This window comes from Rhodotorula toruloides, assembly GCF_000320785.1.
Source record: "Rhodotorula toruloides NP11 unplaced genomic scaffold Scaffold16, whole genome shotgun sequence".
NCBI lineage: Eukaryota > Fungi > Basidiomycota > Microbotryomycetes > Sporidiobolales > Sporidiobolaceae > Rhodotorula > Rhodotorula toruloides.
Window position 1 is genome coordinate 326,057 of NW_015622976.1, and position 23,160 is coordinate 349,216.

A 23,160-nucleotide genomic window follows, 5' to 3' on the forward strand; every position below is an offset into this window, starting at 1 on the left:
TCTGCGCTCGTGCCGTACTGCTGCTGAGGGTAGTGCTGATCGTATGCCATCCTTTGCGGCGCCTACGATGGGCGGCGGGGCGAGTGAGGAGGGATTGAGCGTTCGGTGAGGAGGTTGGATGAAGGCGCGCCGTCCGAGTCGGGGAGCGTGTCGGTGGACGGTGTTAGCAGGCGACGCTGGTCTGAACGAGAGCAGCAGTCGTGCGAGCAGCCAGTGAGACGTGAACCGCGCGACGAGCGAGATGCCAAGTTCGAAGAGGACAAGTCCGACAAGTCCTTGGAGGGCGGCGGCGGCGCTTAACGGCTTGCGAGGTCAAGTGCGCGCGGTCATCGCACGCGAGCACTCTTAACTGGCGCCCTTCGTCTACAGTGAGGCGCCTGCCTCTCCGAAAGCCCGCCTTCACGCTTTCTCGAAACTCATCAATCTCGAGCCGGCATCGCCAGCGAAGCCTTCCGCCGGCCTAGTGAGCCATTGTCCGAATAGCTCGTATACTCAAAATCGCGAACGAGCCCCACGGACTGCACCCGGAGGAGTTGGGCAAGGTGGAGGAGCGAGAAGCGTTGACACGGGATGCGAGTTTGATGCGTAGAAATACACTCTTGACAGGTTCGATCTAGACGGCGAGGACACCCTTGGTACTGGGAACGTCGCCAGAGTTGTCGCGCTGGATTGCTTCCCGGATGGCGAGCGCGAGGGCCTTGAAGGCGGATTCGGACCTGCGGGAAGGTCAGGGTAAGGGATTGCTCCGGCCAAGGCAGCTAGATCACATGCTCTGAGTGGCGGTCTGCAACCCAACGGAAGTGCAGCAAGGAGGCAGGAGGACTCACTTGTGGTGGTCGTTGAAGCCCCTCAAGACGTCGACATGGAGCGTGACGCCAGCTGCCTCGGCGAACGAGTGGAATACGTGCGGAATCATCTCACACGAGAGGTCGCCAATCTTTTCCCGCTTGAGCTGAAGGTCGCCGCAAAAGTACGGTCGGGAGGAGATGTCGAGGACTGCTCGTGCGAGGGCCTGGACAATGCGAGAAGCAGATCAGCCTGCCGTGCTTTCCTGCCGTCGAGATAGAGCAACGACGCACCTCGTCGAGCGGCGCAAACCCAGTGCCGTACCGCCTGATGCCCCTTCGCTCGCCCAAAGCCTTCTTGAACGCCTCGCCCAGCGCCAACGCACAGTCCTCGGCCGTGTGGTGGTCGTCCACCTCCAGGTCTCCCTTGCACTTGAGCTGAAGAGACATCTTGCCATGCTTGGCGAGGGCGTGCAGCATCTGCGAGGAGGAAGGAGAGGGAGTGGCACCGAGGTGAAGGAGACGGGATCAGCTGCGATTTCGCTTGCAGAAGCAGAGGGCGCGACGCACGTGGTTCAGGAAACCAATGCCCGTGTCCACCTCGATAACCTGCTTCGCGCCCGCCTCGACATCGAGAGTCAGGGTGCACTGGATGTCGGTCTCGCCGGTCTTGCGGGCGACGGTCGCCGTGCGAATGCTGTGCGGGTCGTATTGAGATGCCATAGCGGGCGGTCTGGGCAGTCAGGCGCGCTCAAGCTGGGTGTGGGTAGAAGGGAAGGAGGCGACGAGCGAGTTCCGAGGTTGGTCTCCTGCGTCTCATCACGGCTGGCTTGGTCGGGCTGAGACGCTGCGCACACACTCGAAGCAGCTTCAATCTTGCGCCAGCACGTCCTCCTATCGCCCCGCTCCCTTCTGGACCCGCTTCACGCCCTCGCCATTCTCATCAGTCAAAAGTCGCGCAACCCGCTGCAAGCGCTCAAGAATGTAGCTGAGGCGCTTGACCGGGCGCGACGGGCTCGGGAACGGCTAGGCTTGCGCTGCCACCCGTCTAGGGCAGTAGTCCATCGGACTGCTCGAACGTTCGCCCGCTTCCCTCTCTTCCGTCCCTCCGTCACCGGTCGCTCCGGCTTGAGCTTTCTCTCGTGCAACTTGGACGCATGCGCAAACGTCTATTGCAGCAACCGCCGTCACCGCTTCTCAAACGCGACAGTCGTGATGGAAGATCCGGTACTGCCGCCGAATTCGAAGCTTGCGCGGGGGATGTTCGAGTGAACGACGAGGCCTGCGACGAAGTGGGCGTCAACAGGCGTCCGTGTCAGTCGTCGGGACTGGGCACCGGACGATGCAAGAGGGAGGGAGGGAAGAGGAGGACGCACCGGTCGACTCGCTCACAAACGCTTTTTCCAACTCGGCTTGCGTCCAATTGCCTGCATGAAGCAAAATGGTTAGCTTGTATGGACACAGAAGGGAGTGCGGATTTGACTTGCAAGATGTGATGAGGAAGAGACCGCCCTTCGGCAAGAGCTTCGCCACCGACTCGACATACAGCTCCCTCAAGCTCTTCCCATTCCGCGCCTCGTCACTCAGGCACACCGCATCGTACGTTCCCTTGTCCGTGACTAGGTCCCACCGCTCGCCCGTCACGCCCTTGACCTCCTTGCCCTCTGCGACATTCAGGATGTCGGCTGTGAAGAAGCGAGGTGGAGGCGAGGCGAGGTCGCTGTCCTCGGAGGATGTTCGTGCGGTGAGGATGTTGTTGGCGAGCTCGATGGAGAGAGGGGAGTAGTCGATGCCGGTCAGGGAGGTGTAGCCGGCGGAGGAGAAGGCGAAGAGGAGCTGGCCGTTGCCGGTGCCGACTGCGGCCGAGCAGTAGAGGCGTACGTAAGGTGTCAGTGTAAGTCAAGAACAAACATCAGGCTCGAAGAGAGCCCGTAGCCTCCGTCTATGAAGCGAAACAAAGACGCACCGTCCAATATCCGTCCGTCGAGCTGAGGGAAGTGCTCCTCCGCCCACTCGACCATGTCCTGCGCCGAGTCCTCGCCAAACCTGCGAGCGTATAGATGTTCAGGGTCAGCACAACGAGGACAGCAGCGCCGTTTTGACATTCTGAAAGCGACGCACCAGACCTCTCCCTCGTCCCCAATCTCCTTGAACATCTTGACCTCCCTCTCGTAGACCTGCATTCCATCGTCGTCCCAGTCAGCGTCCCAGCGAGTCTCGACTGGCGGTAGAGCGGTCGACTCGCCTCGTCCCAGTGATCCCTTGTTCCCAACTTCGATGGCGGCAGTTCTGCAAGTTCGGGTGCGTCTCCGGACGCTGCGAGCTCCTCCATGGCCTTCTTGAGCGCTTCAGAAGCCATCCTAGCGGTGCAAGCGGGTCGAATCGTGATCCAACCTCGCTCTCGCTCCTCAACCCTCCACCACACGCTCGCCGTCGCTCCCTCGTCCCTCTTTCGCCTATCCAAGCGTGTGAGTGCTACGAGGACACTCTCAGAAGACTGTTCGAGCTGACTGGCGGGACCCGCGTTGTCGACAGCAGCCTGCCGCCATGTCCGCCCCTCACAGCACGAGCGAGCCCGTCTCGAAGAACATTGTCTGGCACGAGGGCGTCTCGCAGAAGCAGCGCGAGGAGCTCGTCGGCCAGCGCGGCGTCACCATCTGGTTCACGGGCCTCTCTGCGTCGGGCAAGTCGACGCTCGCCTGCGCCCTCGAACTCGAGCTCCTCCAGCGCGGCAAGCGCGCCTTCCGCCTCGACGGGGACAACGTGCGGTTTGGACTGAACAAGGACCTCGGCTTCTCGCCCAAGGACCGCGAGGAGAACATCCGCCGCGTTGGAGAGGTGCGTTTCCCTCTCCCTCCTCTGGATGTCGTGATCAGGTCGTCTGGGCGACTTTGCGCTCGCGTCGTACTCTCCTTTCGCTGAAACTGACGTGCGTTGCATCGCACAGGTCGCCAAGCTCGTCGCCTCGTCTTGCACGACCACCCTCACCGCCTTCATCTCACCCTACCTCGCCGACCGCGCTCTCGCTCGCAAGATTCACGAGGACAGCAGCATCCCCTTCCTCGAGGTTTTTGTCGACGCGCCGCTTGAGGAGGTCGAGAAGCGTGACCCGAAGGGATTGTACGCCAAGGCGAGGGCTGGCGTGATCAAGGGTGAGTTGGAGAGGAGGAGGAGCGGACGATTCTCTCTTGCCCCTCACTCTCGGGCCTCGCGCTCATGTGCTGACTTTGTTCCACCCGCAGAGTTTACTGGCATCTCTGCACCCTACGAGGCGCCGGAGAAGCCCGAGCTGCACATCAAGACGAACGAGACGAGCATCGAGGAGGGCGTCGCACACATCGTCGCCTACCTCGAGAAGAACAACTTCATCTAGACCCGCGGGCGCCTCTCCGCCTGACCTATTCCGTATATAGAGCATCGACACCAAAAGAGCGTGGGCTTGCGCTCGCTTATCCAGCACATTTCTCTCCTTGCAATTTATACCCTCGCCTCATTCCTCCGTTTCTTAGCTCGCTGATCTTCCGAAAGGTGGCGTCGCTTGTGCATGGCTTCACACGGAACTCCAGGGCGTGCACAAACCGCGGAAAGACAGCGAAAGAATCCTCCGTTCGCCTCTTGCCCTCCTCCACTTCGCCTCGAGGATGCCACAAGTGAGCGGAACCCTCCGCGTCCCGCAGGTCATCATCCCTGACCTTCATTCTCTACGTAGATCACGCTGTTACTCTTCGCCGGCGTCCGCAGCGCCTGGCTAGGCGAGCCGGCCTCGCAACTCGTCGAACTCCCCACATCTCCCTCGCCGTTCCCTCTCTCGCAACTGCGGGTCCACCTGACACGACAAGTGCAACCAGGGAACGACGAGTTGGCGCGGGTGCTGGAGCGGAGTGCGTGGAGTGTCGATGAGGAGATGGTCGACGAGGAGCGCGAGGACGAGGTGTTGCTCAAGGGAGGAGAGACGGTGTGCCCGATTCCGCCAGTAAGCGGAGGGTGAGGGATGCAATGCGTGCGAATAGAGCGGTACTACAACAAGCTATGCGAGAGACGGAACAGTCACCCTCCTCGCGCCTTCTTCCGCTTCTCCTCCATCTCTCGCCGCTTCTCCCCAATCTTCCTCTTCCGTTCCTCCTTCTCCCGCTCCCTCTCACGCTTGACAACATCCCCCAGCTCCTCCTTCTCCCTCCTTTTGCGCTCAGTCTCCTCCCTCTCCCTCTGCAACGCCTCCATCTGCGCTTTCCGCTCCTCCTCGTTCCCGCTGAACTGGTAGAACCCAGCTCCGCGAGTCCGGTTCTCCTGAGTCGAGTCGTAGTGCGAGACGAGCGGGGCCGCGGCAGCAGCGGCGAGGGTGGCGGCGCGTCGAGCGAGGACTTCGGGGTCGGGCTCGTAGACGGGAAACTGCGTCTGGTCGCCGTAGTAGACGTTTTGGCTGCTCGGGGAACTCCTGTCAGCGCGTGCATCGAGCGAAGAGCGGAAACGAACACACGCTTGCGGCCCCTCTCCAGGCTTGAACGCACTTGGCGTCTGCTCCTCCACCATGTTTTGATACTGCCACTCGCCGTTCCCGTTCGGATCTCGGAAGGGCGCTCCTCGTGGGACTTCGGAGCGCGGGACGAGACGTTCGCGGCCGAACTCGTCGGTGTATTCGACGAGCGGGTCGTACGGGAATGCAGGGCCGGGCTGGGAGAAAAGGCCGAGTCAGCGGGAGGAACGCAGGTTCATTGGACTGAGCTTACCTCGTCGTGGTCATTGTCCTGTATTCGTCGATCGGGCACTGTCAAGCTCTCGTCGACGTCTGAGCCAGCAGAGTCGTCCTCCTCGCTCGAGTCGTCGCCGCCTTGCTTCGCGTCAAAGTCGACAAGCAGCGCCTCGATTTGCGCCTCGCTCAGCCCACCGGTCTTGCCTTTCCTGCAGGCACATGCAGGGGTCAGAGGCTTGATCATAACGGCGGCGAGCGAGGCATACGCACCGGATCTTGTCGTAGATGGCAGCCTTCCTCTCGAGCTGCTCCCTGATCTTCGCCGGGTCCTTTCCCTTCTGCACGTCCTCCTCGTAGAGCACTTGATCTCGCGCAGCCCGTTCCGCAAGCCCCTTGTTCGACCGTGCCCAGGCCGGGAGCTTCTTGACCTGTCGCGGGAGTCCTCCGACGACCGCTGCTGGCTTGCCCGACTGTCGCGACATGTTGAAGTCGTCCTCGTGCTTCCTGTGGTCGTAACGACGGTGAGCTGCGCTTCATCGCGCTGGAGAGACGGGCGGACTCACGAGATCTGCGCCTTGAGGTCGAGGAAGGACGAGGACGACACTGGGTTGTACGCCTGTTTGGGCGGCATGCTGAGCGGGCCAGCGCAGGTCTAGCAGTCCTGTCAAGCGTCGCAGCGAAGCCAGTCGAGGGGTGTGTCCTCTCCAAGTCCTCCGCCCCACCTCTCGGACGTCGACTTCATCATCAAGTCGCTCGCTGCGCGCTCTGCTGGGCTGAGACTGGTCGCAAGCTGGTGCCATGCCGCTCGAATCTGGGCTCGACTCGCTCGCGCACCCCGGGTCGGCGTCGTACGACTCGCAGATCTCGTTCTTGAAGCATGGAGACCTCGCACAGCTCGTCGCCATCAAGGTCGCCTCGTTTGAGGGCCACATCCCCCAGAGACCGCTCACAGACCTCCTCGACCACCCCGAGCTCAAGCACCACGGCTTCCAGCAGCAGCTCCCGTCCGACCTCTTCGTCCGCGTCGAGTTGTGGGCAGACAACAAGCCGCTTATCCCGCCTGTCCAGACGGCGCACAAAGCGTTCAAGTCTCGCACGCAGATCGACTGGAACGAGCACATCACCCTCCCAATCAGATACCGCGACCTGCCTCTCGGATCGCAACTCGCCGTTACTGTCTACGACATCGCAGGACCGGGCGAGTTGGCTGTTGTGGGAGGCTCGACGTTGCGTCTCTTCGGTAACAAGTGCACGCTGAAGAAGGGGAAGCAGAGGCTGTTCCTCTGGAAGGGAAAGGCGGCGGACGGAAGCGTCGAGACGGAGACGCCGAGCAAGGTCGGGCTCAAAGACGAGATGGGACGGCTCGAGAAGCTCGTCAAGAAGCACGAGAGAGGGGACATCCCTCGGCTGGACTGGCTGGACAAGCTTGCCTTCCGGCAGATCGAAAAGATTCACAAGGTGCGCCCGCTCTCACGCCGATCCCCTCTTCTTCCGTCGACTGAGTCGCTTTCCTCGCTCAGGCCGAATCGGAGAAGTCAGAGAACTTGTTCCTCTACATCGACCTTCCACGTTTCGACTTTCCCGTCGTCTTCTGCGAACCCGTGCGTCGCCCGCTTCACGTCTCGCAGATTCCCTCCTTGACGCATGCTCTGTGCAGGAATACCCGCTCCCGGTCCTCTCCTCTCTTGCCCTCTCCTCTGTCGCCGTCCCGCCATCTACGAGCACCGCAACAGCCCAAGGCTCCTCCACCTCAGCCGGCACCTCCGCCCAACAAGCGGCCGAAGCCTCGCTCTTCACCATCGTCGACCCTGAAATCGTGCGCAAGAACCCTGTCGAGGCCAAGCACCGCCGACTTGTGCGAGATCATCGCAATGGACCGCTCGACAGGGAGTTGAAGCCGAACGCGAAGATTCGGGATGAGCTGAATGTGCGTTGCGGGACTGGCTTGTCTCGGCTATGCGTGACGCGGATGACGTGGCTCATCTCGTCTTTCGCACTCCAGGAGATCCTACGGTATCCGCCAACGCAAGAACTCGCGACCCCGCAGCGCGACCTGCTGTGGAAGTTCCGCTTCTACCTCACGCGCGACAAGCGCGCTCTCACCAAGTTCCTCAAGTCGGTCGTCTGGTCCGACCCGGGCGAGGCGAAGCAGGCGGTCGAGACCTTGCTGCCGATGTGGAGCGAGATCGAGATGGATGATGCGCTCGAGTTGCTGGGACCTGCGGAGGGCTTCCGGGATACCAGGGTTAGGGCTTATGCGGTGCGGCAGCTGGAGCGGGCGGATGACGAGGTGCGCTGTCGACAATTCAGTCTCACTCACCGGAGGCTAATCCTCCGCTTCACCGCGCAGGAGCTCATGCTGTACCTGCTCCAACTGGTCCAAGCACTCAAATTCGAGCCGGCTCCGTCGTCGACCTCGCCCACTTCGTCACACGTCTCGCCAAGTGCTTCGCTGCGACACTCACACGCGCACATCCACCGCCACGCCTCGTCTCTCCGCCCGTCAGCGGCTGCGTCGCCGCACGACTCGCTTCCGACGCTCGAGGACTTCCTCGTCGAGCGCAGCGCGAGTAACCCGGTACTCGGCAACCACTTCTACTGGTACATCCAGGTCGAGCGGGAGGACAAAACGCGAGGCAGCATGTTTGAGGGCGTGGCGCGCAAGTTCGAGCGCAGAATGCAGGAAGTGCGTAAATCGCAAGCTCCAATACAACCGTTCGTATGCTGACAAGGAGCGAGTCACTCCAGCTCCAGCAGGAAGGCGAGCCCGATCGCCTGGAGACGCTGCGGCGGCAAAGCGAGTTTATCGGCCGCATCACCCAGCTCGCCTCCTCGCTCCGTCTGTCAAAGGACGCGCGGCCCAAGAAGATTGAGAAGCTGCGGTCAGCCATCCACTCCTCTTCGACCGGTCTCAGCTCTTTCTCCTCGCCCGTCCCGCTTCCTCTCGATGCCCGCATATTCATCACCGGCATCGACGCCGAGAGCTCTTCCGTCTTCAAGTCGAACCTCTTTCCTCTGCGCCTCCAGCTCCTTACGACGACCGGCGAACCCTACCCCGTCATCTTCAAGAACGGCGACGACCTGCGACAAGACCAGCTTGTCATCCAGCTCTTCACGCTCATGGACCGCCTCCTGCGCAAGGAGAACTTGGACCTCAAGCTCATGCCGTACCGCGTCCTCGCGACTGGCGCGCTGGACGGCATGGTCCAGTTCGTACCGTCGAGGACGCTCCAGGACATCACGTTCGAGTACGGCGCACAGGGCTTGCTCGGATACTTGAGGGAGAACCACGCGGATCCGGGCAGCGTGGGCACGTACGGCGTCAAGCCAGAGGTGCTCGACACGTACATCCGGAGCTGCGGTGAGTTTCGGTCGCTCTCGTTCAGTGAGCCTAAGCTTACCTTGTCGCGCCCCGCAGCTGGCTACTGTGTTGTCACGTACCTACTCGGCGTCGGCGATCGCCATCTCGACAACTTGCTGCTCTCGCCCGACGGGCACTTCTTCCACGGTGCGTTCGCAGCTTGCGCTCTTTTCCTGCCTCAAGCTGACGTATCACCCGCAGTCGATTTCGGCTACATTCTCGGCCGCGACCCGAAGCCTTTCCCTCCCGCCGTCAAGGTCTGCAAGGAGATGGTCGACGCGATGGGCGGGATGCACTCGCCGCACTATGCGCGCTTCAAGAGCCTCTGCTACACGGGCTTCACGACGCTGCGGAAGAACGCCAACTTGCTCATCAACTTGGTGGCGCTCATGGTCGACGGCAACATTCCCGACATCAAGCTCGAGCCGGATAAGGCCGTCATGAAGGTGAGCCGCTCGCTGGACCCGCTGTCTGCCCTTTGCGAGCCTCTCACAGGCACGGACTCTCTGCGGATTCCGGCTCGTGCTCATCCAAGGTCACCTCCGCAGGTCCAGGACAAGTTTCTGCTCAACTTGACGGAGGAAGAGGCAATCAAGGAGTTCGAGGCGCTCCTGAACGACACGTCCTACTTCACCTCGGTCCTTGACCGCATTCACAGCGTCGCGCAGTACTGGCGGTCCTGACCCGCTTTCGCTTTCGTTCATTCCTCTACCAGTTCTGTTGTTGTAACACTGCTCGTCTGCGACACGCGACCGCTCCGAACGCGAGGGCAACAACGAGAGTGACTGATTCGAATAAGACCGTAAGGGTATCGCAGGAGAGCTAGAGGCACACAGCGGGAGTATCTACCTTTTGGAGAAGGGAACAGCCCTTGCAAAGAGACGTGATGGCGCAAGGCGTGAGAGAAAGGAGGAAGGAAGGACAACGAGTGAAAAGAGAGGCATGGGTATCTCGAGGAAAGACAGGTGAAAGAGCACAAGGAAAAGTTCCGACAACCGCCAACAATCCGCCGCCCGCCTCATCGCGCATCCGTCGCCGAGATTGCACGCAGCAAGTCTCGCGGGTCGAGCACCGCGCCCTCGGCACCCACCGTCGCCTGCGTCGCAGCCGCCAAACCTGATCCGCCTGACCCTCCTGCCTCGCCCGCTCCTTTCGCTCCCTCCGTCTCGCCTGTCGAACCGAGCAGGCCCTGTTGCGTGTGTCGCGCAAGAGCGGTGTGGGTCTCGGAGGATCGATGTGCGATGTACGACGAGGCGAGGCGGGTGAAAGAGGAGAGTCGGTGGGTGAGATGTCGAAGTGCGACGGTCTGCGGATTCGTACTCAAGTCAGCTTTGCGATCGAGTGAGCGGTCGAGCTGAGTACGCACGTCGACCTGCGCCTTTGTAATCCGCCGCTGTAGCACATCCTGCGCCGTCTCCGCCGCTCCTGTATCCTTCTCCTTCCCCTTGCCCTTCGCGCCCTTCTTCCCCTTCGCAGGCACACCTTCCCGCACTCCCTCGCCCTGCAACAGTCTCCGTCCCAGCGCGAGTGCTTCGTCGAGACTTGTAGGCGTAGGAAGCGACAGGTCGAGCGAGGCGGCGTAGGTTGCGGGTGTCGGAGGGTTTTTGGATGTCGATGCGGAGAGGGCGGGAGGGAGGAGCGAGGAGTAGGACGTCGAGGCAGTTTGATGTGCGGCTGTCCTAGCGTCGAAGAAGGATTGGTAGACGGGATCGAGGGATTGTCGCAGTGTTTGCTCCGTCGCGATCCTGAATCGGAAGAGTCGTCAGTCTCGTTGAAGTTTGGGAGAGAGCGGCCGAGACGAACGCTGCGTAGGCCTCCTCGAGCTCCTTCATCTTGGCCGCATTGCTTTCGTTCTGCGGATGAGGCGGTAGACTGTCGGGATCTTGCGACTGGCTCGGTTCCTGCAGTCGCCCAGCAGATGAATCGAGATTGTCAGCGTCGTCGGCGACAAGATCGAAGACAAGCTTGGTCACGCACCCGGAACGGCACCGACGTATCGACCTTGAGTCGGCACACATCGTCAATGAAGCCATACATGATCTCCTCCGCCGCCTTGACCGCCGGATCCTCCCGCTCGCCCTCCTTTACCGACCGCAACACCCGGTCCCGCGTTCGCTGCGACGCCCACGAGACGATGCTTCGCAGTCGTTTTGCGATGGGGTCGTCGGCGTCGGTAGAGCGGTAGAGCTTGTCGTCTGCGACTTGCGGATGAGGGACGGCTGTACCAGTACAGACAAAACAAGCAGTCAGCCTAGATGAACGCAGCTGACCGCAGAGAAGCCCGCTTCAAACGCACCTTCGTACCCATTCCCGATACTGCTGCCCCTCTTCCCGCTCCCCCTCACACTGCTCCTCCTCACGCTCTTCCTCGCCGTCCCAGCCGCGGGCGTCCCCGGTCCCATCCCCTGCCTCATCGCAATATTCTTCACCTGCACAGGCGTCTCGTGCACGTAAACGCCGGTTTGGGTATCGGGTCGAGGAGGGGTTTTGCGGGAGGTGCGAGAGGTGGAGGGGTGAGAGGGGTTGCCGTTTGGGGGTGTCGCGTCTTCTTCGTCAGAAATGGAGGGTTGACGGGCCGTTCGAGGGACCTGCAAGAAGGTGAAGAGCCGAGGTCAGCAAGAACCGACGCTGTGATGGAAAGTGAGGCTCGACGAACCTTCGCCCGAGGCGCATCTTTCGGCTTGGCTGTCGCAGACCGTTTTGCTTTGCCTGCAGCATGCGGGGTAGGCGGGGCTGTGGTGAAGGGGAAGGGATCGGGGTCGTCTCCTTCGGGGTCGACGAGAACGGTCGAGTACTGCGGCGGAGGCTTGTTGACGCGTGTCGCCAAGTCGGTGACAGCCCGAGGCTGTCGTACCGTGCATACGAAAGTCAGCAAGACGCGCTTTTCGCGCGGGTAGAGCAGCGAGGAAACGGGACAAACAACAAAGCCTCGTCGTGCGGGTGCCGTCCCCGATCCTCCTGCCTGGCTCGAAGACGCCGCCGGTGCACTGGTAGATGCCTCTTCAGCTGGCTCGTCGTCCTTTCGCGCCCGCTTGCTCGCTCCCTTGACACCCCGCCCGCCCGTCCGGCTCGACGCGTCCTGCTCGTCGTGCTCGTCTGCGTCAGCCCGCTCGTCCGGTTCCGGCTTGGCCCGCTTTTTGCCCTTTGCCGCAGCCTTGCCTGTCCCACGCGCGCCGCGCCCCTTGCCCGTGGCCGGCCCCCCGCGCGCCGCCTCGAGAGCGTCCTGGCTCTCTGCGCTGAGTCGCGTGCTTCTCCTGCGCCCATTCTCCGCCGTGACGGTTCCCTTGACAGTGTCCGTCTTCAGCACGATGCCCGTGCTGTTGCGCTTCTTGGTCGCGGCGGCAGCGGATGCGGATCGGGCTGGCGCTGCGTTGTCGTCGTCCGAGTCTGACTGGGCGTACAAGTCTGGGTCTGGCACGACAGACTTGCGAGCCTGTGCTGCTCTCGCGCGTCCCGACGGCGCTGCACGGGGTGCGGGCATCGTCGAGGTCGGGACGAGTGTTGTGAGCGTGATGGCGGCACCTGTGGGCGTGGGAGTTGGACTGGGCGGCGAGTGTGGAGGGTGTGTGTGACCGTAATGAGACCAGCAGCAGCCCAGACGGCGTCGTTGCGCGCAGAGAGCGGTTTGAGCGTTGCGAGAGAGTGAATGCGACCGCGAGTCTGTCAACACGACCTCGACGACTTCACCACCGCACTCTGGCTGGCCTGGGCTGGCTGCTATAGACTCAAAAGCACGCTTGAAGTCGCTTTAGACCTGCTCGAACAAGTCCCGTCCCGCGACGACCCCTCGACGCCGTCCCTTCGCCTCCTCTCATCGCTTCCACTCACTCGACTCGCGACAACCGCTCGCTGGTGCCCGTTGACTGCCTGAGTCGACTCAAACAGGTCACAGAAGGTGCGTACTGGCCTTTGTCTGGCTTCCAGAGCGCTTGCTGACCAGTTGCACCCCCTTCGCCTCCTCGCCACTTGACCCCATCTCTCGCGCCTGCATTCGTGACTGCCGCTCATCCGACCTCGTCGAACTGCTCAACCGACTCTCTTTTTGCGCCTGCATCCCGCCGTCACCAGCCCGAAGCATCTCTTCCCCTCCTCCTCCTCACCCCTCGTCTCGCATACCATGGGCAACGACGGAGGATCAATCCCGAAGCGCGTCGACCTCGTCAAGTCGAAGCAGAAGCGTGTGCGTGAGGACGACAAGGACCGAGTAAGGCAGCTGTGGGCTTTCTGTGCGCTGTCCAAGGTGCGTGCCGGCTGCTCTTCCTCAGCCCTCGTGCTGCCAAAGCTGGATTGCTGATGGGTCTCGGCGTCTTCATGCAGCAACCTCTGCGGCAACCAGTCGTCTCGTGCCCGTACGGCCGGCTGTACAACAAAGAAGCCATCATCTCGTACCTGCTGAACCCGCCGACCGCTTCCGACACCTCCACTCCCTTCGGCTCCGATGGTCAACTCGTCGCCGGCCACATTCGATCCCTCAAGGACGTCACGACCCTCCGCCTGACGCCCAACCCCGCGCTCGAAGGCGAGGAAGACGAGACGCGCGCCGGCGACAACCCCCCTGCGCAGTTCGTCTGCCCCATCTCGCTGAGGGAGATGAACGGCAGCGTGAGGTTCGTGTACCGCAAGCTGTGCGGGTGCGTGATGAGCGAGGCGGCGTTGCGTGAGATGCGGCGCGGGATGGACAAGAAAGGTTCGAACGGGGAGGATAAGGGCGAGTTGGGTGATGAGCGGGTTTGTCCGGTTGATGGTGAGCGGAGCGAGGTCAAGGAGGACTGGGTCACGATCAACCCGAAGGAGGACGAGTTGGAGGAGATGAAAATCCGGTGGGAGGCGAGGAAGAAGCAGGAGAAGGAGGACCGCAAGGCGGCCAAGGCGGCGAAGCGCAAGAACGGCGACGCGGCACCCGCTGCGGACGACGGCGATGACCGCAAGGCGAAGAAGACCAAGACGGACAAGCTTGCGGCCGCGGCCGAAGCGCAGGCTAAGGCGGCTGCTCCGGCTATCAAGGCTGGCTCGTCGGTTGCGGGCCTGTCGGCGTCGCTCCAGGCCAAGCTCGCCGAGCAGAAGAAGCAGCAGAGTCCCGCCATCGCGTCGCTCTACCGCACTAAGCCCGAGAACGAGATGAAGGTGCGTCCAGGGATTTCGCCCTTTTCTGCCGCTCCGCCTTCCGGGGATTGTCGCTGATTGGGGTGTTCGTCTTCGCACAGGACAAGGACGGCCGGAGCAACTGGATGACGATTGGAGCGTACTCGCGATTCTGAGGGAGGAAGAGGGTGTTAATGCAGTCGACTGCGCCCGTTCTGCCTGTTGTATCGCATCGCCCATGTAGCATTCTCACCATCTCTGTGCTCGCCTGAGAGAACCCAGCGAGCGCTGCGGCCGTTGTCTCCCTCGTTATCTTCTCCTCCGCTTCTCCTCCTCCTCGCACACAGCTCACCTCGCTCGAAATGGCTGCTCTCGCTCGTGCTGCTCCGCGAACGGCACGACTACTCGCTCCGACAGCGCGTCACGCCTTACGGTCTCTTCCTCTCCCTCCCTCCCTTCATACCCCACATCCACCCTCTCTCGCCCATCCTTTCTCGTCAACGGCACTGCGAGGAACGATCATCCCCTATGTCATCAGTAGAGAGGTGCGTCCGTTGAGCTAGACAGCGAGACAGGCTGGCGAGACGCGGAGGACGGCTGACGTACTCCTCGTTCCCTTATTGCGATGGTCGACAGCCTCGAGGAGAGCGGGTGTCAGATGGTGCGTCCGCAAAGCCTGCTGCAAGAACGGATCGTTTCAGCGTCTGTATGCGTGCTGACGCTCTGCTTGTTCCCTTCCTTCCGCACAGTCTACTCTCGCCTGCTGCAAGAACGGATCGTCTTCCTCAACGGACCCGTCCGTCCTCCTTTTTCCCTTCGCGTGACCCTTCAAAAGGTACTCACATGCCCTCGCACGCCGACAGGTCGAAGACGCCCTCTCTTCCGTCGTCGTCGCCCAACTCCTCTTCCTCGAAGCCGAATCCTCGGCGCCCATCTCGCTCTACATCAACTCTCCAGGCGGAAGCGTGACGGCTGGAATGGCGATCTACGATACCGTGCGCCTCTCGGACATCCGGGGCATCGAGGAGTGCTGACGAGACGTGCGCGCGCAGATGCAATTCGTCCATTGCCCGGTGCACACGATCGTTGTTGGGCAGGCCAGCTCGATGGCGTCGCTCATCCTGGCGGGAGGTGCGCCGACCGTCACGTTTGTCGCCGAAACAACCTGACCTGACTTGACCCTCCGCAGGCGAACCTGGACACCGAAGCGCGCTTGCGCATTCATCCATCATGATCCACCGTACGTTCGTCTTGTCGACGACGAGAGCCAATGAGCCGACTCTCCCTTCGTGTCGCAGAACCTTCGGGCGGCGCAGGCGGACAAGCGAGTGACATCTCGATTCAGGTGCGTGTCGCGCTTACCATCTAATGATCAGTCGCTCACACGGTTCCGTCCCTGCAGGCGAACGAAATTCTCCGCATTCGAGAGAAGATGTTCGACCTGTACGCCGACCATTGCAAGTTCCGCGACGAGGACCGCGAAACCGCACGGAAACGCTTCGGTTCGTCCCGCCGCTTTCTTCCTCTCGTGCGTCAGCTGACGATTTTTGACACCGGTACAGCACAAATGCTCGACCGCGACCACTACCTCACGCCGGAAGGCGCAATCGGGCAAGGCATCATCGACCATGTCCTGAAGAAACGGCCCTCGGCGATGGCTTCCACGGAGGGGGAGGGCGGTATCAAGGGGACGAATGCGCCTTGACGAGTCGTGTATGACACAGCAGTACTCGCAACACGCATGCATCGCAATGCCTCGAGCTTTGGATGAGAGGCCATTGCAGGTTGCAAGGCTTGTTTTCGAATTGTGCACGGGAAGCCAGAAGATGCGGAGGACTTGTGGAGAATGAACGACACGACAACAATGCGAAGAACAAGGAAACTGCAAGTAACGCCGGGAGGAGAGTTTGTAGCGATTCAGAGGAGTGCTAGAGGATGAAGTCGTTCAGGTTGCTACGAGCGAAAGGCTGTCAGCGAGTGGCGCACTTCAAGCGTGTGCTCTCAGGCGTACTTGTTCAGGATAATATCGTAGACCGAGGTCATGACAACCTTGACGAGCGAGGTATCGATGGCGGTGGTAAAGTGGGTATCTGACGGGCGCAGAGCGTTAGCCTCTCTGTCCGCTTCTCGATCCGAGAGACGCAACGTACAGACTTCCTTGCTGGACGAACGATTTAGACGTGTGAAGCGTGCCTTGAAGTACTCCTGACCGGCGTGGTAATCGAGGTCGGGCCCTGCGGGCGGTAACGAGCGTCAGCTTCTGCTTCTCCGCGTGTCGAAGAGAGACAACGGACCTGTGTAGTCGGGGAAGAAAGCGGATATGGGCGAGACGGATGTCCGCTCCTTGAAGACGTCCTGCTTGTTGAGGAACAGGATCATCGAGGTCCGGACGAACCATTGCGAGTTGCAGATCGAATCGAATAGCATGAGCGCTTCTTGCATCTGGTTCGAGTCGCGGTCTTCGATGAGCACTTGCTGTTGACAGCGAGAGAAAGCGTGAGATGCGAAGGTCGCGAAAGTTGTGGGGACAGCCGTACGTCGTAGCCTGCCAACGAGGCGAGGAACAGGATGGCAGTGACGTTCTCAAAGCAGTGAATCCTGTACGCCAAATCGTGAGCATCAAGCGAACACTGAACGGGGCAAGCGAACACACCACTTCTTCCGCTCGCTTCGCTGTCCGCCAACGTCGAATATCCTGTCGACGATGAGCGAGTCAGCTAGGTCAGCAGTCAAGAGGGCGGATGGGACGCACCGGTACTCCATGTGTCGGTTCTTGAACGTGGTCTCGCTGACGCCTGTCGTTTTCTGCCGACACCGCAAGACGTCCTGGTCCGTTGGTTGGTAGCGAGGGTCTGCTAGCCGACAGAGCTGGGAAAGGAAGCTGCGAGGGAAGTTTGAGTGAGTGAGACCGGGATGGGCCGCGGGAAAGACGACGAACTAGGGGAGGCTGCAAGCGAAGACGGATGTCAGTCAGATCGCCTGAAGGGAGACCGCGCAGAACTCACCTTTCGGGTACACTGACTTCTGAGCCCCGCGCTACTACCGCTCGGCAAGCAGGATCTGCAGCCATCGCCTGCACCGCTGCGATCACAGGCCAGGGAAAGGGTTCGCCATCTCGCAGGTCCCGAGCTGTGGCGACCAGTTCTCGATTCGCCTGTTCCTAACGTCATTAGCGTTGGGCCTGAGAGAGGAACGTGATGGTCTGCCATACCGCCAACCCCGAATCCGCAAAGTCAAGCCCTTCTTCCTCCATGACCTGAAAGACCGCCCTCATCCCGTCTCGTACGTTGACAAAGATCTGCTGCCGATACGCCTCGAGCTCTGACGCCGTGAAGCCGGACAAGTGGATCACCTGCGACGAGAGAGGGGTCAGACCAGGCGTGCGAGCTGGGCGAAGGAGAAACGTCGGCGCGCCTTCATCTGTTTCTGCGATTCGCAAGGCAGGATCAGCGACTGTTAGGCAAGATGGGCAAGAGAGTCGCGCACTAGGATCGTTGACTTTCCGCTGGAACCCGGACCTGCTCGTAAGAAAGGTCAGTCGTGAGGAGGGGCGAAGTCTGCGGCTGGAAATCGCTGTCGCACCGAGCAGCAACATCTGTTCAAGCTATTGTCAGCTACGGAGGCATAACGATGTAATCAGTCGCGACCACTCACCTTGACCTCCCTCGCCTGTCGCTGCTCTTCCTCCCGCAACAGCCGGTCGATCGCCTTGGATCTACTGACCTCCTCCATCGACGGCTGGTCGGCACCTGCTGCCTCTGTCGAGCCGCATGCACCCATGATTGTCGCAAGCTGTGCTGGAAACCGGGCTGTAACTCAACTCCGCGCGAGTTGCGAAGGCGGAGGCGGGAGAGGACGTCTGGCGTCGGCGGAAGGACGACGAACGTGTGTGATGGAGGCAGCAGAGCCAAGAGAGTAGGCAGGAGCAGGAGCGAGTCAGCTAGAATCAGTGGACCGGTGCAATGAGCGAGTGTCGTTGTTCTTTTGTTGTCGAGGTGTCTCACTCCGCAAGATCAATAGCCAGCGTCTCCTGGCATACAGTGAAACGTTCTCTCGATCGCGATAGCTTTATCGGCCGGTCCAACGTCTTTCTCCTGGCGCCAGGTCGTCGCGAGGGAGAGAGAGGGCCGCGCTTGCCTCGTCTCGAGGAGGCGAGGACGGGTGGAAAGATGCTCGGCGGGCAGCTTGGTTCGGTGGGGCCGACGCACGCGAGCATGCTGCTTGGAGCCTAGCGTATCTAGAGACAGTTTGCGCCGCGGCTAGTGTGCGGCAAGCGGTTGAATGCCCGTCGCAGGGGAGCGAGTGCAAAGCTGTCGCGACGTCGCCTGGTGGGCTTGCGACTGCGATGTACAGGTACGAATCCTGTCTGACGGCATACACGAAGTCGCATCAGCGCAGGAGGATGAGGGACAGCAAGGGGAGGAAAGAGAGCATTGTATTCAGCTCAATACAACGTGTTACTATTGCTCAATACAACTCGGCTTACCCTCTCACCGCGTTCCTGCACTCGGTCGCCGCACAGCTGGGCGGACAGGGTTACTCTTGCTAAGCTCTACACAATTCAAGAAGCGCTTAGGACCCGACTGCAGCGCGCCCGTATCGCCTGTTGACGTGACCGCCACCTCCTCCTCGACTTCATCTCCCGTTCGTCGTTCATCCGCTCCCTCAGCCTGCACCGACCCGCAGACGACATGACTGCAACACCAGTGCCGAATAGCACCATCATCCTGCCGCCGCCGGCCATCAAGGCGATTGTTGACAAGACGGCCGCCTTCATCGCCAAGTCGGCGAACGCCTCGCTCCTCGAGGACAAGTTCAGGCAGCGCGAGAAGACGGACTCGCGCTTCGCATTCCTGAACGACACGGACCCGTACCACGCATACTATGCGGACCGGTTGGCGGCGTTCAAGGCGGGCGAGCAGCCTGAGCAGAAGGAGGAGGAGAAGGCGGACGGCGTGGGCGCGCAGGCCAAGGACGAATCGGATGGACGGCCAGCAGAGCCTCCTGCGCTGGAGTTCTTGGTGGAGGACCCGCCCAAGATCAACGCGGTCGACTTGTGCGTCGGCTTCCTCTCCCGTCTCCCTGAGCCCAGCTGACCTGGCTTCATCATGTCAGGGACATCCTCCGCCTCACTGCGCTCTTCACGGCACGATCTGGTCGCAAGTTTACCTCCGACCTCGCCGCCCGTGAAGCCCGCAACTACCAGTTCGACTTCCTTCGCCCCACTCACTCCCTCTTCGGCTACTTCAACCGGTGCGTAACGTCTTTCCACGCGGCTCACTCGACGGCACTGACACGTTCGCGCAACCCACAGCCTCGTCGAGCAGTACACGAAGATCCTCGTCCCCTCGAAGGAGCTCATCAGCCGAGTCGAGCGACGAGCCGGCGGACCTCCCGACTCTAGCGCCGACCGCCTCTCCGTTGGCCGTCGCGAGGTGCTCAAGGACGCTCGGCAGCGCGTTGAGTGGGAGAAGTGGGAGTCTGAGCGGCGGAAGGAAGAGGAGGACAAGGCGGAGGCTGAGCGCATCGCTTTCGCCGAAATCGACTGGCAGGACTTCCAGGTCGCTTCGACGATTGAATTCACCGAGAACGACGAGGCGGGCATCGCGGAGCTCCCGCCGCCTATGAGCTTGTCCGAGGTCGAAAACATGTCGATCGCTCAGAAGAAGATGGCCGCCATGATCATGGAGGGTCAGCAGCCGGCTGACCAGGGTGAGGGCGAGGCGGAGGAGGCAGAGATGGAGATGGATGACGAGGACGAGGAGGCGGCACAGACGCCGGAGGTCGAATACAAGCGCGAGGATGTCATCGAGGTCCAGACGCTCGACTCGAATTTGCCTGTCAAGATCCGCAAGGACTACGTTCGCAGTGCGTGGTCGCGTCCCTTTTTCTCTGGTCCCGCGCACGCTGACTTGTGTCTCCGTCTCGCAGGCAAGAAGTCGAAGGCGGGCCAAGCGATGACGACCTTCCAAGGCCAGCAGGTTCCCGTCGAGGAGCTCAGCAAGCACATTCGCTACGAGACGCTCGACCCGCGGTGGAAGGAGGAGAAGCGACAGGCCGACCTCAACCGCGCCGCGTCGGCCGTCATGCCCGGCGGCACCGACGTCTCTGCCTCGCTGCGCTCGATCGCCGCGCACCGTCCCGACATCTTTGGCGGCAACATTGGTGACGCAGAGAGGCAGCGACAGGCAGAGCAGATGGCCAAGTCGAGGGCGCGCGAGAAGCAGGTTTGGGACGGTCACGCCGCGTCGAAGGAGTCGATCACGCTCCGCTACCAGCAGACGGCGAACCTCGACGAGCAGATTGCTGCGCTGCACAAGGCCAAGGGTGTCTTGGCGACGGAGGAGTCGAACATCGGCCCCTCAATCCCGACCAACGCAGCGCAGTCGGCGCCCGTCGAACAGACCACCCTCACGAGCGGCGCGTCGATCTCTGCGGCTCCCCAGCCGGCGCAGATCACGGTCGAGCGGACGACATCGCAGAACTTCCTCTCGACCGGCATCCCCTCGGGCTTTGCCTCTCCCGCCGGCGCCTCTCCCGCTCCTGGCACGCCCAACCCCGCCCAGCCTCCCACCCCTCTCCCCGCCGGCCTGCCCGCTCGTCCGCCCGTCGCAGTCCCAGGCGACGCCGTTCCCGGCTCGAGTGCCGCGTCACACTCTGCTCCCGCTGCCGAGCCTGCAACAGGCACGACCCGACCCCTCCCCTCCTCCTTCGACGCCTCCGAGCCGTCCGCCAAACGCGCCCGGCGAACAGACGGCCACATCTACCCTGAAGAAGACTGGCTCGCGACGCACCCTGACCCCGTACGCATCAAGGTGCAGTTGCCTGATTATCCCGAGAAACCTGCGTGGGGATGTAAGGGACAGCAGGTCGAGTTGGAGGTACCGTTGACGTTGTTGATCGGTACCGTGCGAGACCGGATCTCGGTGCGTTTCCCCCGTTCCTTTCCTTCTCCCAGTCGCAGTTCGCTGACTTTGGCGAATTGTGAGCAGGGACTGGTCGGCGTCCCCGTCGGCAAACAACGCTACATGTACAACGACCGCCTCCTCGCGAACGCGACGACCCTCGCTGCGCTCAACCTCGACAACGGCGACGTCCTTACCCTCCAGCTCAAGGATAAGAAGTAGCCCGATCGGGGTGTGGTAGTTTTTGTTATGTACACGCGTTCTTCTCGCGTTCGTTCTCTACGCAGAAGAGCTTGTGAGACTCGGTCTGTCACTCTCGCTCTCGCTCGAACAAGACAAGTTTGGGCTTGCGAATTGCGATCAACACCCCTGCCTCCTCCTCATCCTCTTCCTTCACACGAGAGCGTCTAGTAAAGCTCATACTTGGGCGGCCTCTGCTCGTCCTTCCCCTCGTCCGGCATCCTCCTAGCAAACCTCGGCTCAGGCTTTTCTGTTTCCCCCTCGCACGCACGCATCAGCCACCTCCCACGCACAAAAAGAAGGGAAGGAGAAACGCACGAAAGACCTCGCGGTAGATAGCACTAACGTCCCTATCCCAAACCTGGCGGAAGAAACTGACGCCCTTGGGTTCGAGCTTGTGTTGGGCGACGAACGAACGGACGTCGAATCCGCGCCTCTTGATCTCGCTCTCGGAGGGGAGGGAGAGCGGGGAGGGTTGGGAGAGGAGGAGGAGGGTGTAGCGGTGGTAGGGTGTGCCGTTTTGCGGGTGCGGAGGGGTGTAGGAGAGAGTGGCGGGAGGGAGGGAGGAGAGCGTGGGAGAGGTGGTGGCGCTGAGAGGGATGTTGGGGCTGTGCGAATGGGCGGGTTAGCTTGTGAGAGGGGGAGAGGAAGGAATGGGACGCACATGAGCCAGTGCGCGTAGGTGGTGAACGAGGTGTTCAGTTCGTCAGGCACGTCTGCGGGCATTCGCATGAGCTAGAAGCGGGAGGGAAGCTGGGCAAGGGACGGAACGCACCAGGGTCGACGAGGAGCAAAGTGTACAGCTTCTCCTCCGGGTGGAAGACCTGAGCCGACACCTCGATCCCTTCCCGGGTCTGTCACACGCCATTCTCAGCTCCATCCACACTCTCTTCGCAAGGGGAACGCGAACGCACCTGCGCAGGAAGCGTAAAGACACCCGGCTCGATCGTCTCGCCTGCAATTTGGATCCGCAAGTCGAGTTCGGGGTAGATGTCGCCCACGACGTCGGGGATGACGTTCATCTGCGTCACGCGTTGCATCTGGTCACGCGGTCGAAAGGGTCAGTTTGGGGAGGAAAAGGAGAAAGGAAGGACGAGGGGGACGGACGAGGATAGCGAGGTCGCCTTCGTTTCGCCATGCTCGCTCGGCGAGGTGCCGGTAGACGGGCTTGGAGAAGTCGGCTGTGGGAACCAGAGCGAGTGTCAGCCCGCTCTGAGCCTTTAGAGAGCGAGATTGCCTTCATCGCCTCCAGGTCCTCGAGGAAAGCTGAGGAGCCGGAATGTGCGGTCCACTTCATCCGGGCCATCGGTGTCGCCTCCATAGCCCTGGGACCAACTCTTGCATTCATCCGAGATTCCGCAAGAGCGTCTCTCGCACTCACCGAGTCCGTTCCTTGCCCTCCATCGGGTCTCTGGGTCGTTGCTCCACGCCTCGACCTCGAGCTTCTCCAGCTGCGTCTCTGTCGCACCCGCATCCTTCCTCAACTGCTCGAGCTTGTCGAGTTTCTGCTGGCGGTCGCGCGCGATGTAGTCGACTGCGGCGTCGAACGCTGGGAGGGTGCCGGGCTCGACGGGCGGTCGGTACGCGGGTGCGGCAGAGGCGGCGCGTGTGGGTGCGCTGGTTGAGAGGAGGCGCGAGCAGGGGCGCACGAGCAGGCGTGAGCGGTGCATCGTCCGAGTCGAGTCGTGTGAGGATGAGCTCGAGGGTGAAGGCGAGGAGGAGGAAGAGGTCCGCTTCGACCTCGCCAGACTGGGTTGGTTCAGCTCGACAAATCGTATGAGAGTGTAGCCAGTACTGCCAGAGTACTCCCGCTATTCCCTGTGCAGTGTGCGAGTGTAAGCAGACATCTCCATCCAGACCACCCTCGCTCGTCCTCCTCCTCCTCGACTCGCTCGCTCGCTCGTTCACTTGCTCCGTTCAAAAGCTGTCGCTCGACTCCCCTTTTGCCACGCGACGCGCATGTGTTGATCCCGGAGCGCGCTCATTTTTAGGACGCGTCGCACACGGCTACTCCGCCGGATGCTCGCTCAACTCGACCACCGCTCACTCGCTCGCTCCTCTCTGCTTGCTGGACTGTTGCTGCGACTGGGGAGGACC

The 23,160-nt window shown here is 61.5% G+C and overlaps 12 protein-coding genes across 12 annotated transcripts; 6 read left to right on the forward strand and 6 right to left on the reverse strand.

The window, feature by feature from the left end:
• Positions 1 to 613: 613 nt before the first annotated feature.
• On the reverse strand, positions 614 to 1,508 carry RHTO_02077 (imidazoleglycerol-phosphate dehydratase; the record flags this gene model as incomplete). Its single annotated transcript, XM_016415755.1, has 4 exons — positions 614 to 716; positions 828 to 1,012; positions 1,080 to 1,265; positions 1,356 to 1,508. 4 exons carry the CDS (start codon positions 1,506 to 1,508, stop codon positions 614 to 616), a joined length of 627 nt encoding a protein of 208 aa, XP_016272325.1.
• A 464-nt stretch (positions 1,509 to 1,972) lies between these two features.
• Positions 1,973 to 3,144, reverse strand: RHTO_02078 (methyltransferase like 10; the record flags this gene model as incomplete). Its single annotated transcript, XM_016415756.1, has 6 exons — positions 1,973 to 2,067; positions 2,162 to 2,212; positions 2,294 to 2,641; positions 2,752 to 2,831; positions 2,907 to 2,962; positions 3,031 to 3,144. The coding sequence occupies 6 exons, from the start codon at positions 3,142 to 3,144 to the stop codon at positions 1,973 to 1,975; spliced, it is 744 nt and encodes a 247-aa protein (XP_016272326.1).
• A 188-nt stretch (positions 3,145 to 3,332) lies between these two features.
• Positions 3,333 to 4,158, forward strand: RHTO_02079 (adenylylsulfate kinase; the record flags this gene model as incomplete). Its single annotated transcript, XM_016415757.1, has 3 exons — positions 3,333 to 3,623; positions 3,733 to 3,937; positions 4,028 to 4,158. 3 exons carry the CDS (start codon positions 3,333 to 3,335, stop codon positions 4,156 to 4,158), a joined length of 627 nt encoding a protein of 208 aa, XP_016272327.1.
• Positions 4,159 to 4,426: 268 nt separating this feature from the next.
• On the forward strand, positions 4,427 to 4,773 carry RHTO_02080 (molybdopterin synthase/thiamine biosynthesis sulfur carrier, beta-grasp protein; the record flags this gene model as incomplete). Its single annotated transcript, XM_016415758.1, has 2 exons — positions 4,427 to 4,435; positions 4,495 to 4,773. 2 exons carry the CDS (start codon positions 4,427 to 4,429, stop codon positions 4,771 to 4,773), a joined length of 288 nt encoding a protein of 95 aa, XP_016272328.1.
• Positions 4,774 to 4,832: 59 nt separating this feature from the next.
• RHTO_02081 (uncharacterized protein) lies at positions 4,833 to 6,106 on the reverse strand (the record flags this gene model as incomplete). The annotated part of the gene is made up of 5 exons (XM_016415759.1): positions 4,833 to 5,205; positions 5,263 to 5,456; positions 5,513 to 5,684; positions 5,746 to 5,979; positions 6,039 to 6,106. The coding sequence occupies 5 exons, from the start codon at positions 6,104 to 6,106 to the stop codon at positions 4,833 to 4,835; spliced, it is 1,041 nt and encodes a 346-aa protein (XP_016272329.1).
• A 167-nt stretch (positions 6,107 to 6,273) lies between these two features.
• On the forward strand, positions 6,274 to 9,519 carry RHTO_02082 (phosphoinositide 3-kinase; the record flags this gene model as incomplete). Its single annotated transcript, XM_016415760.1, has 9 exons — positions 6,274 to 6,933; positions 6,996 to 7,076; positions 7,133 to 7,402; positions 7,478 to 7,765; positions 7,826 to 8,161; positions 8,224 to 8,836; positions 8,894 to 8,983; positions 9,038 to 9,282; positions 9,385 to 9,519. The coding sequence occupies 9 exons, from the start codon at positions 6,274 to 6,276 to the stop codon at positions 9,517 to 9,519; spliced, it is 2,718 nt and encodes a 905-aa protein (XP_016272330.1).
• A 335-nt stretch (positions 9,520 to 9,854) lies between these two features.
• RHTO_02083 (Mtw1 kinetochore complex, DSN1) lies at positions 9,855 to 12,317 on the reverse strand (the record flags this gene model as incomplete). Its single annotated transcript, XM_016415761.1, has 7 exons — positions 9,855 to 10,142; positions 10,203 to 10,581; positions 10,640 to 10,737; positions 10,814 to 11,055; positions 11,133 to 11,424; positions 11,493 to 11,681; positions 11,757 to 12,317. 7 exons carry the CDS (start codon positions 12,315 to 12,317, stop codon positions 9,855 to 9,857), a joined length of 2,049 nt encoding a protein of 682 aa, XP_016272331.1.
• A 636-nt stretch (positions 12,318 to 12,953) lies between these two features.
• Positions 12,954 to 14,094, forward strand: RHTO_02084 (DUF602 family, zinc finger protein; the record flags this gene model as incomplete). The annotated part of the gene is made up of 3 exons (XM_016415762.1): positions 12,954 to 13,076; positions 13,154 to 13,960; positions 14,041 to 14,094. 3 exons carry the CDS (start codon positions 12,954 to 12,956, stop codon positions 14,092 to 14,094), a joined length of 984 nt encoding a protein of 327 aa, XP_016272332.1.
• A 186-nt stretch (positions 14,095 to 14,280) lies between these two features.
• On the forward strand, positions 14,281 to 15,623 carry RHTO_02085 (ATP-dependent Clp protease, protease subunit; the record flags this gene model as incomplete). The annotated part of the gene is made up of 9 exons (XM_016415763.1): positions 14,281 to 14,463; positions 14,555 to 14,579; positions 14,668 to 14,714; positions 14,782 to 14,913; positions 14,971 to 15,049; positions 15,108 to 15,158; positions 15,217 to 15,263; positions 15,321 to 15,420; positions 15,481 to 15,623. The coding sequence occupies 9 exons, from the start codon at positions 14,281 to 14,283 to the stop codon at positions 15,621 to 15,623; spliced, it is 807 nt and encodes a 268-aa protein (XP_016272333.1).
• A 223-nt stretch (positions 15,624 to 15,846) lies between these two features.
• On the reverse strand, positions 15,847 to 17,698 carry RHTO_02086 (G protein alpha subunit; the record flags this gene model as incomplete). Its single annotated transcript, XM_016415764.1, has 14 exons — positions 15,847 to 15,871; positions 15,930 to 16,008; positions 16,069 to 16,152; positions 16,213 to 16,393; positions 16,456 to 16,516; positions 16,572 to 16,613; positions 16,671 to 16,799; positions 16,857 to 16,865; positions 16,924 to 17,072; positions 17,130 to 17,270; positions 17,333 to 17,344; positions 17,405 to 17,436; positions 17,501 to 17,513; positions 17,573 to 17,698. The coding sequence occupies 14 exons, from the start codon at positions 17,696 to 17,698 to the stop codon at positions 15,847 to 15,849; spliced, it is 1,083 nt and encodes a 360-aa protein (XP_016272334.1).
• A 911-nt stretch (positions 17,699 to 18,609) lies between these two features.
• RHTO_02087 (splicing factor 3A subunit 1) lies at positions 18,610 to 21,045 on the forward strand (the record flags this gene model as incomplete). The annotated part of the gene is made up of 5 exons (XM_016415765.1): positions 18,610 to 18,974; positions 19,034 to 19,171; positions 19,233 to 19,786; positions 19,850 to 20,844; positions 20,911 to 21,045. The coding sequence occupies 5 exons, from the start codon at positions 18,610 to 18,612 to the stop codon at positions 21,043 to 21,045; spliced, it is 2,187 nt and encodes a 728-aa protein (XP_016272335.1).
• A 185-nt stretch (positions 21,046 to 21,230) lies between these two features.
• Positions 21,231 to 22,733, reverse strand: RHTO_02088 (mitochondrial large ribosomal subunit YmL35; the record flags this gene model as incomplete). The annotated part of the gene is made up of 7 exons (XM_016415766.1): positions 21,231 to 21,313; positions 21,382 to 21,671; positions 21,728 to 21,779; positions 21,839 to 21,917; positions 21,978 to 22,103; positions 22,171 to 22,244; positions 22,445 to 22,733. The coding sequence occupies 7 exons, from the start codon at positions 22,731 to 22,733 to the stop codon at positions 21,231 to 21,233; spliced, it is 993 nt and encodes a 330-aa protein (XP_016272336.1).
• Positions 22,734 to 23,160: the final 427 nt, after the last annotated feature.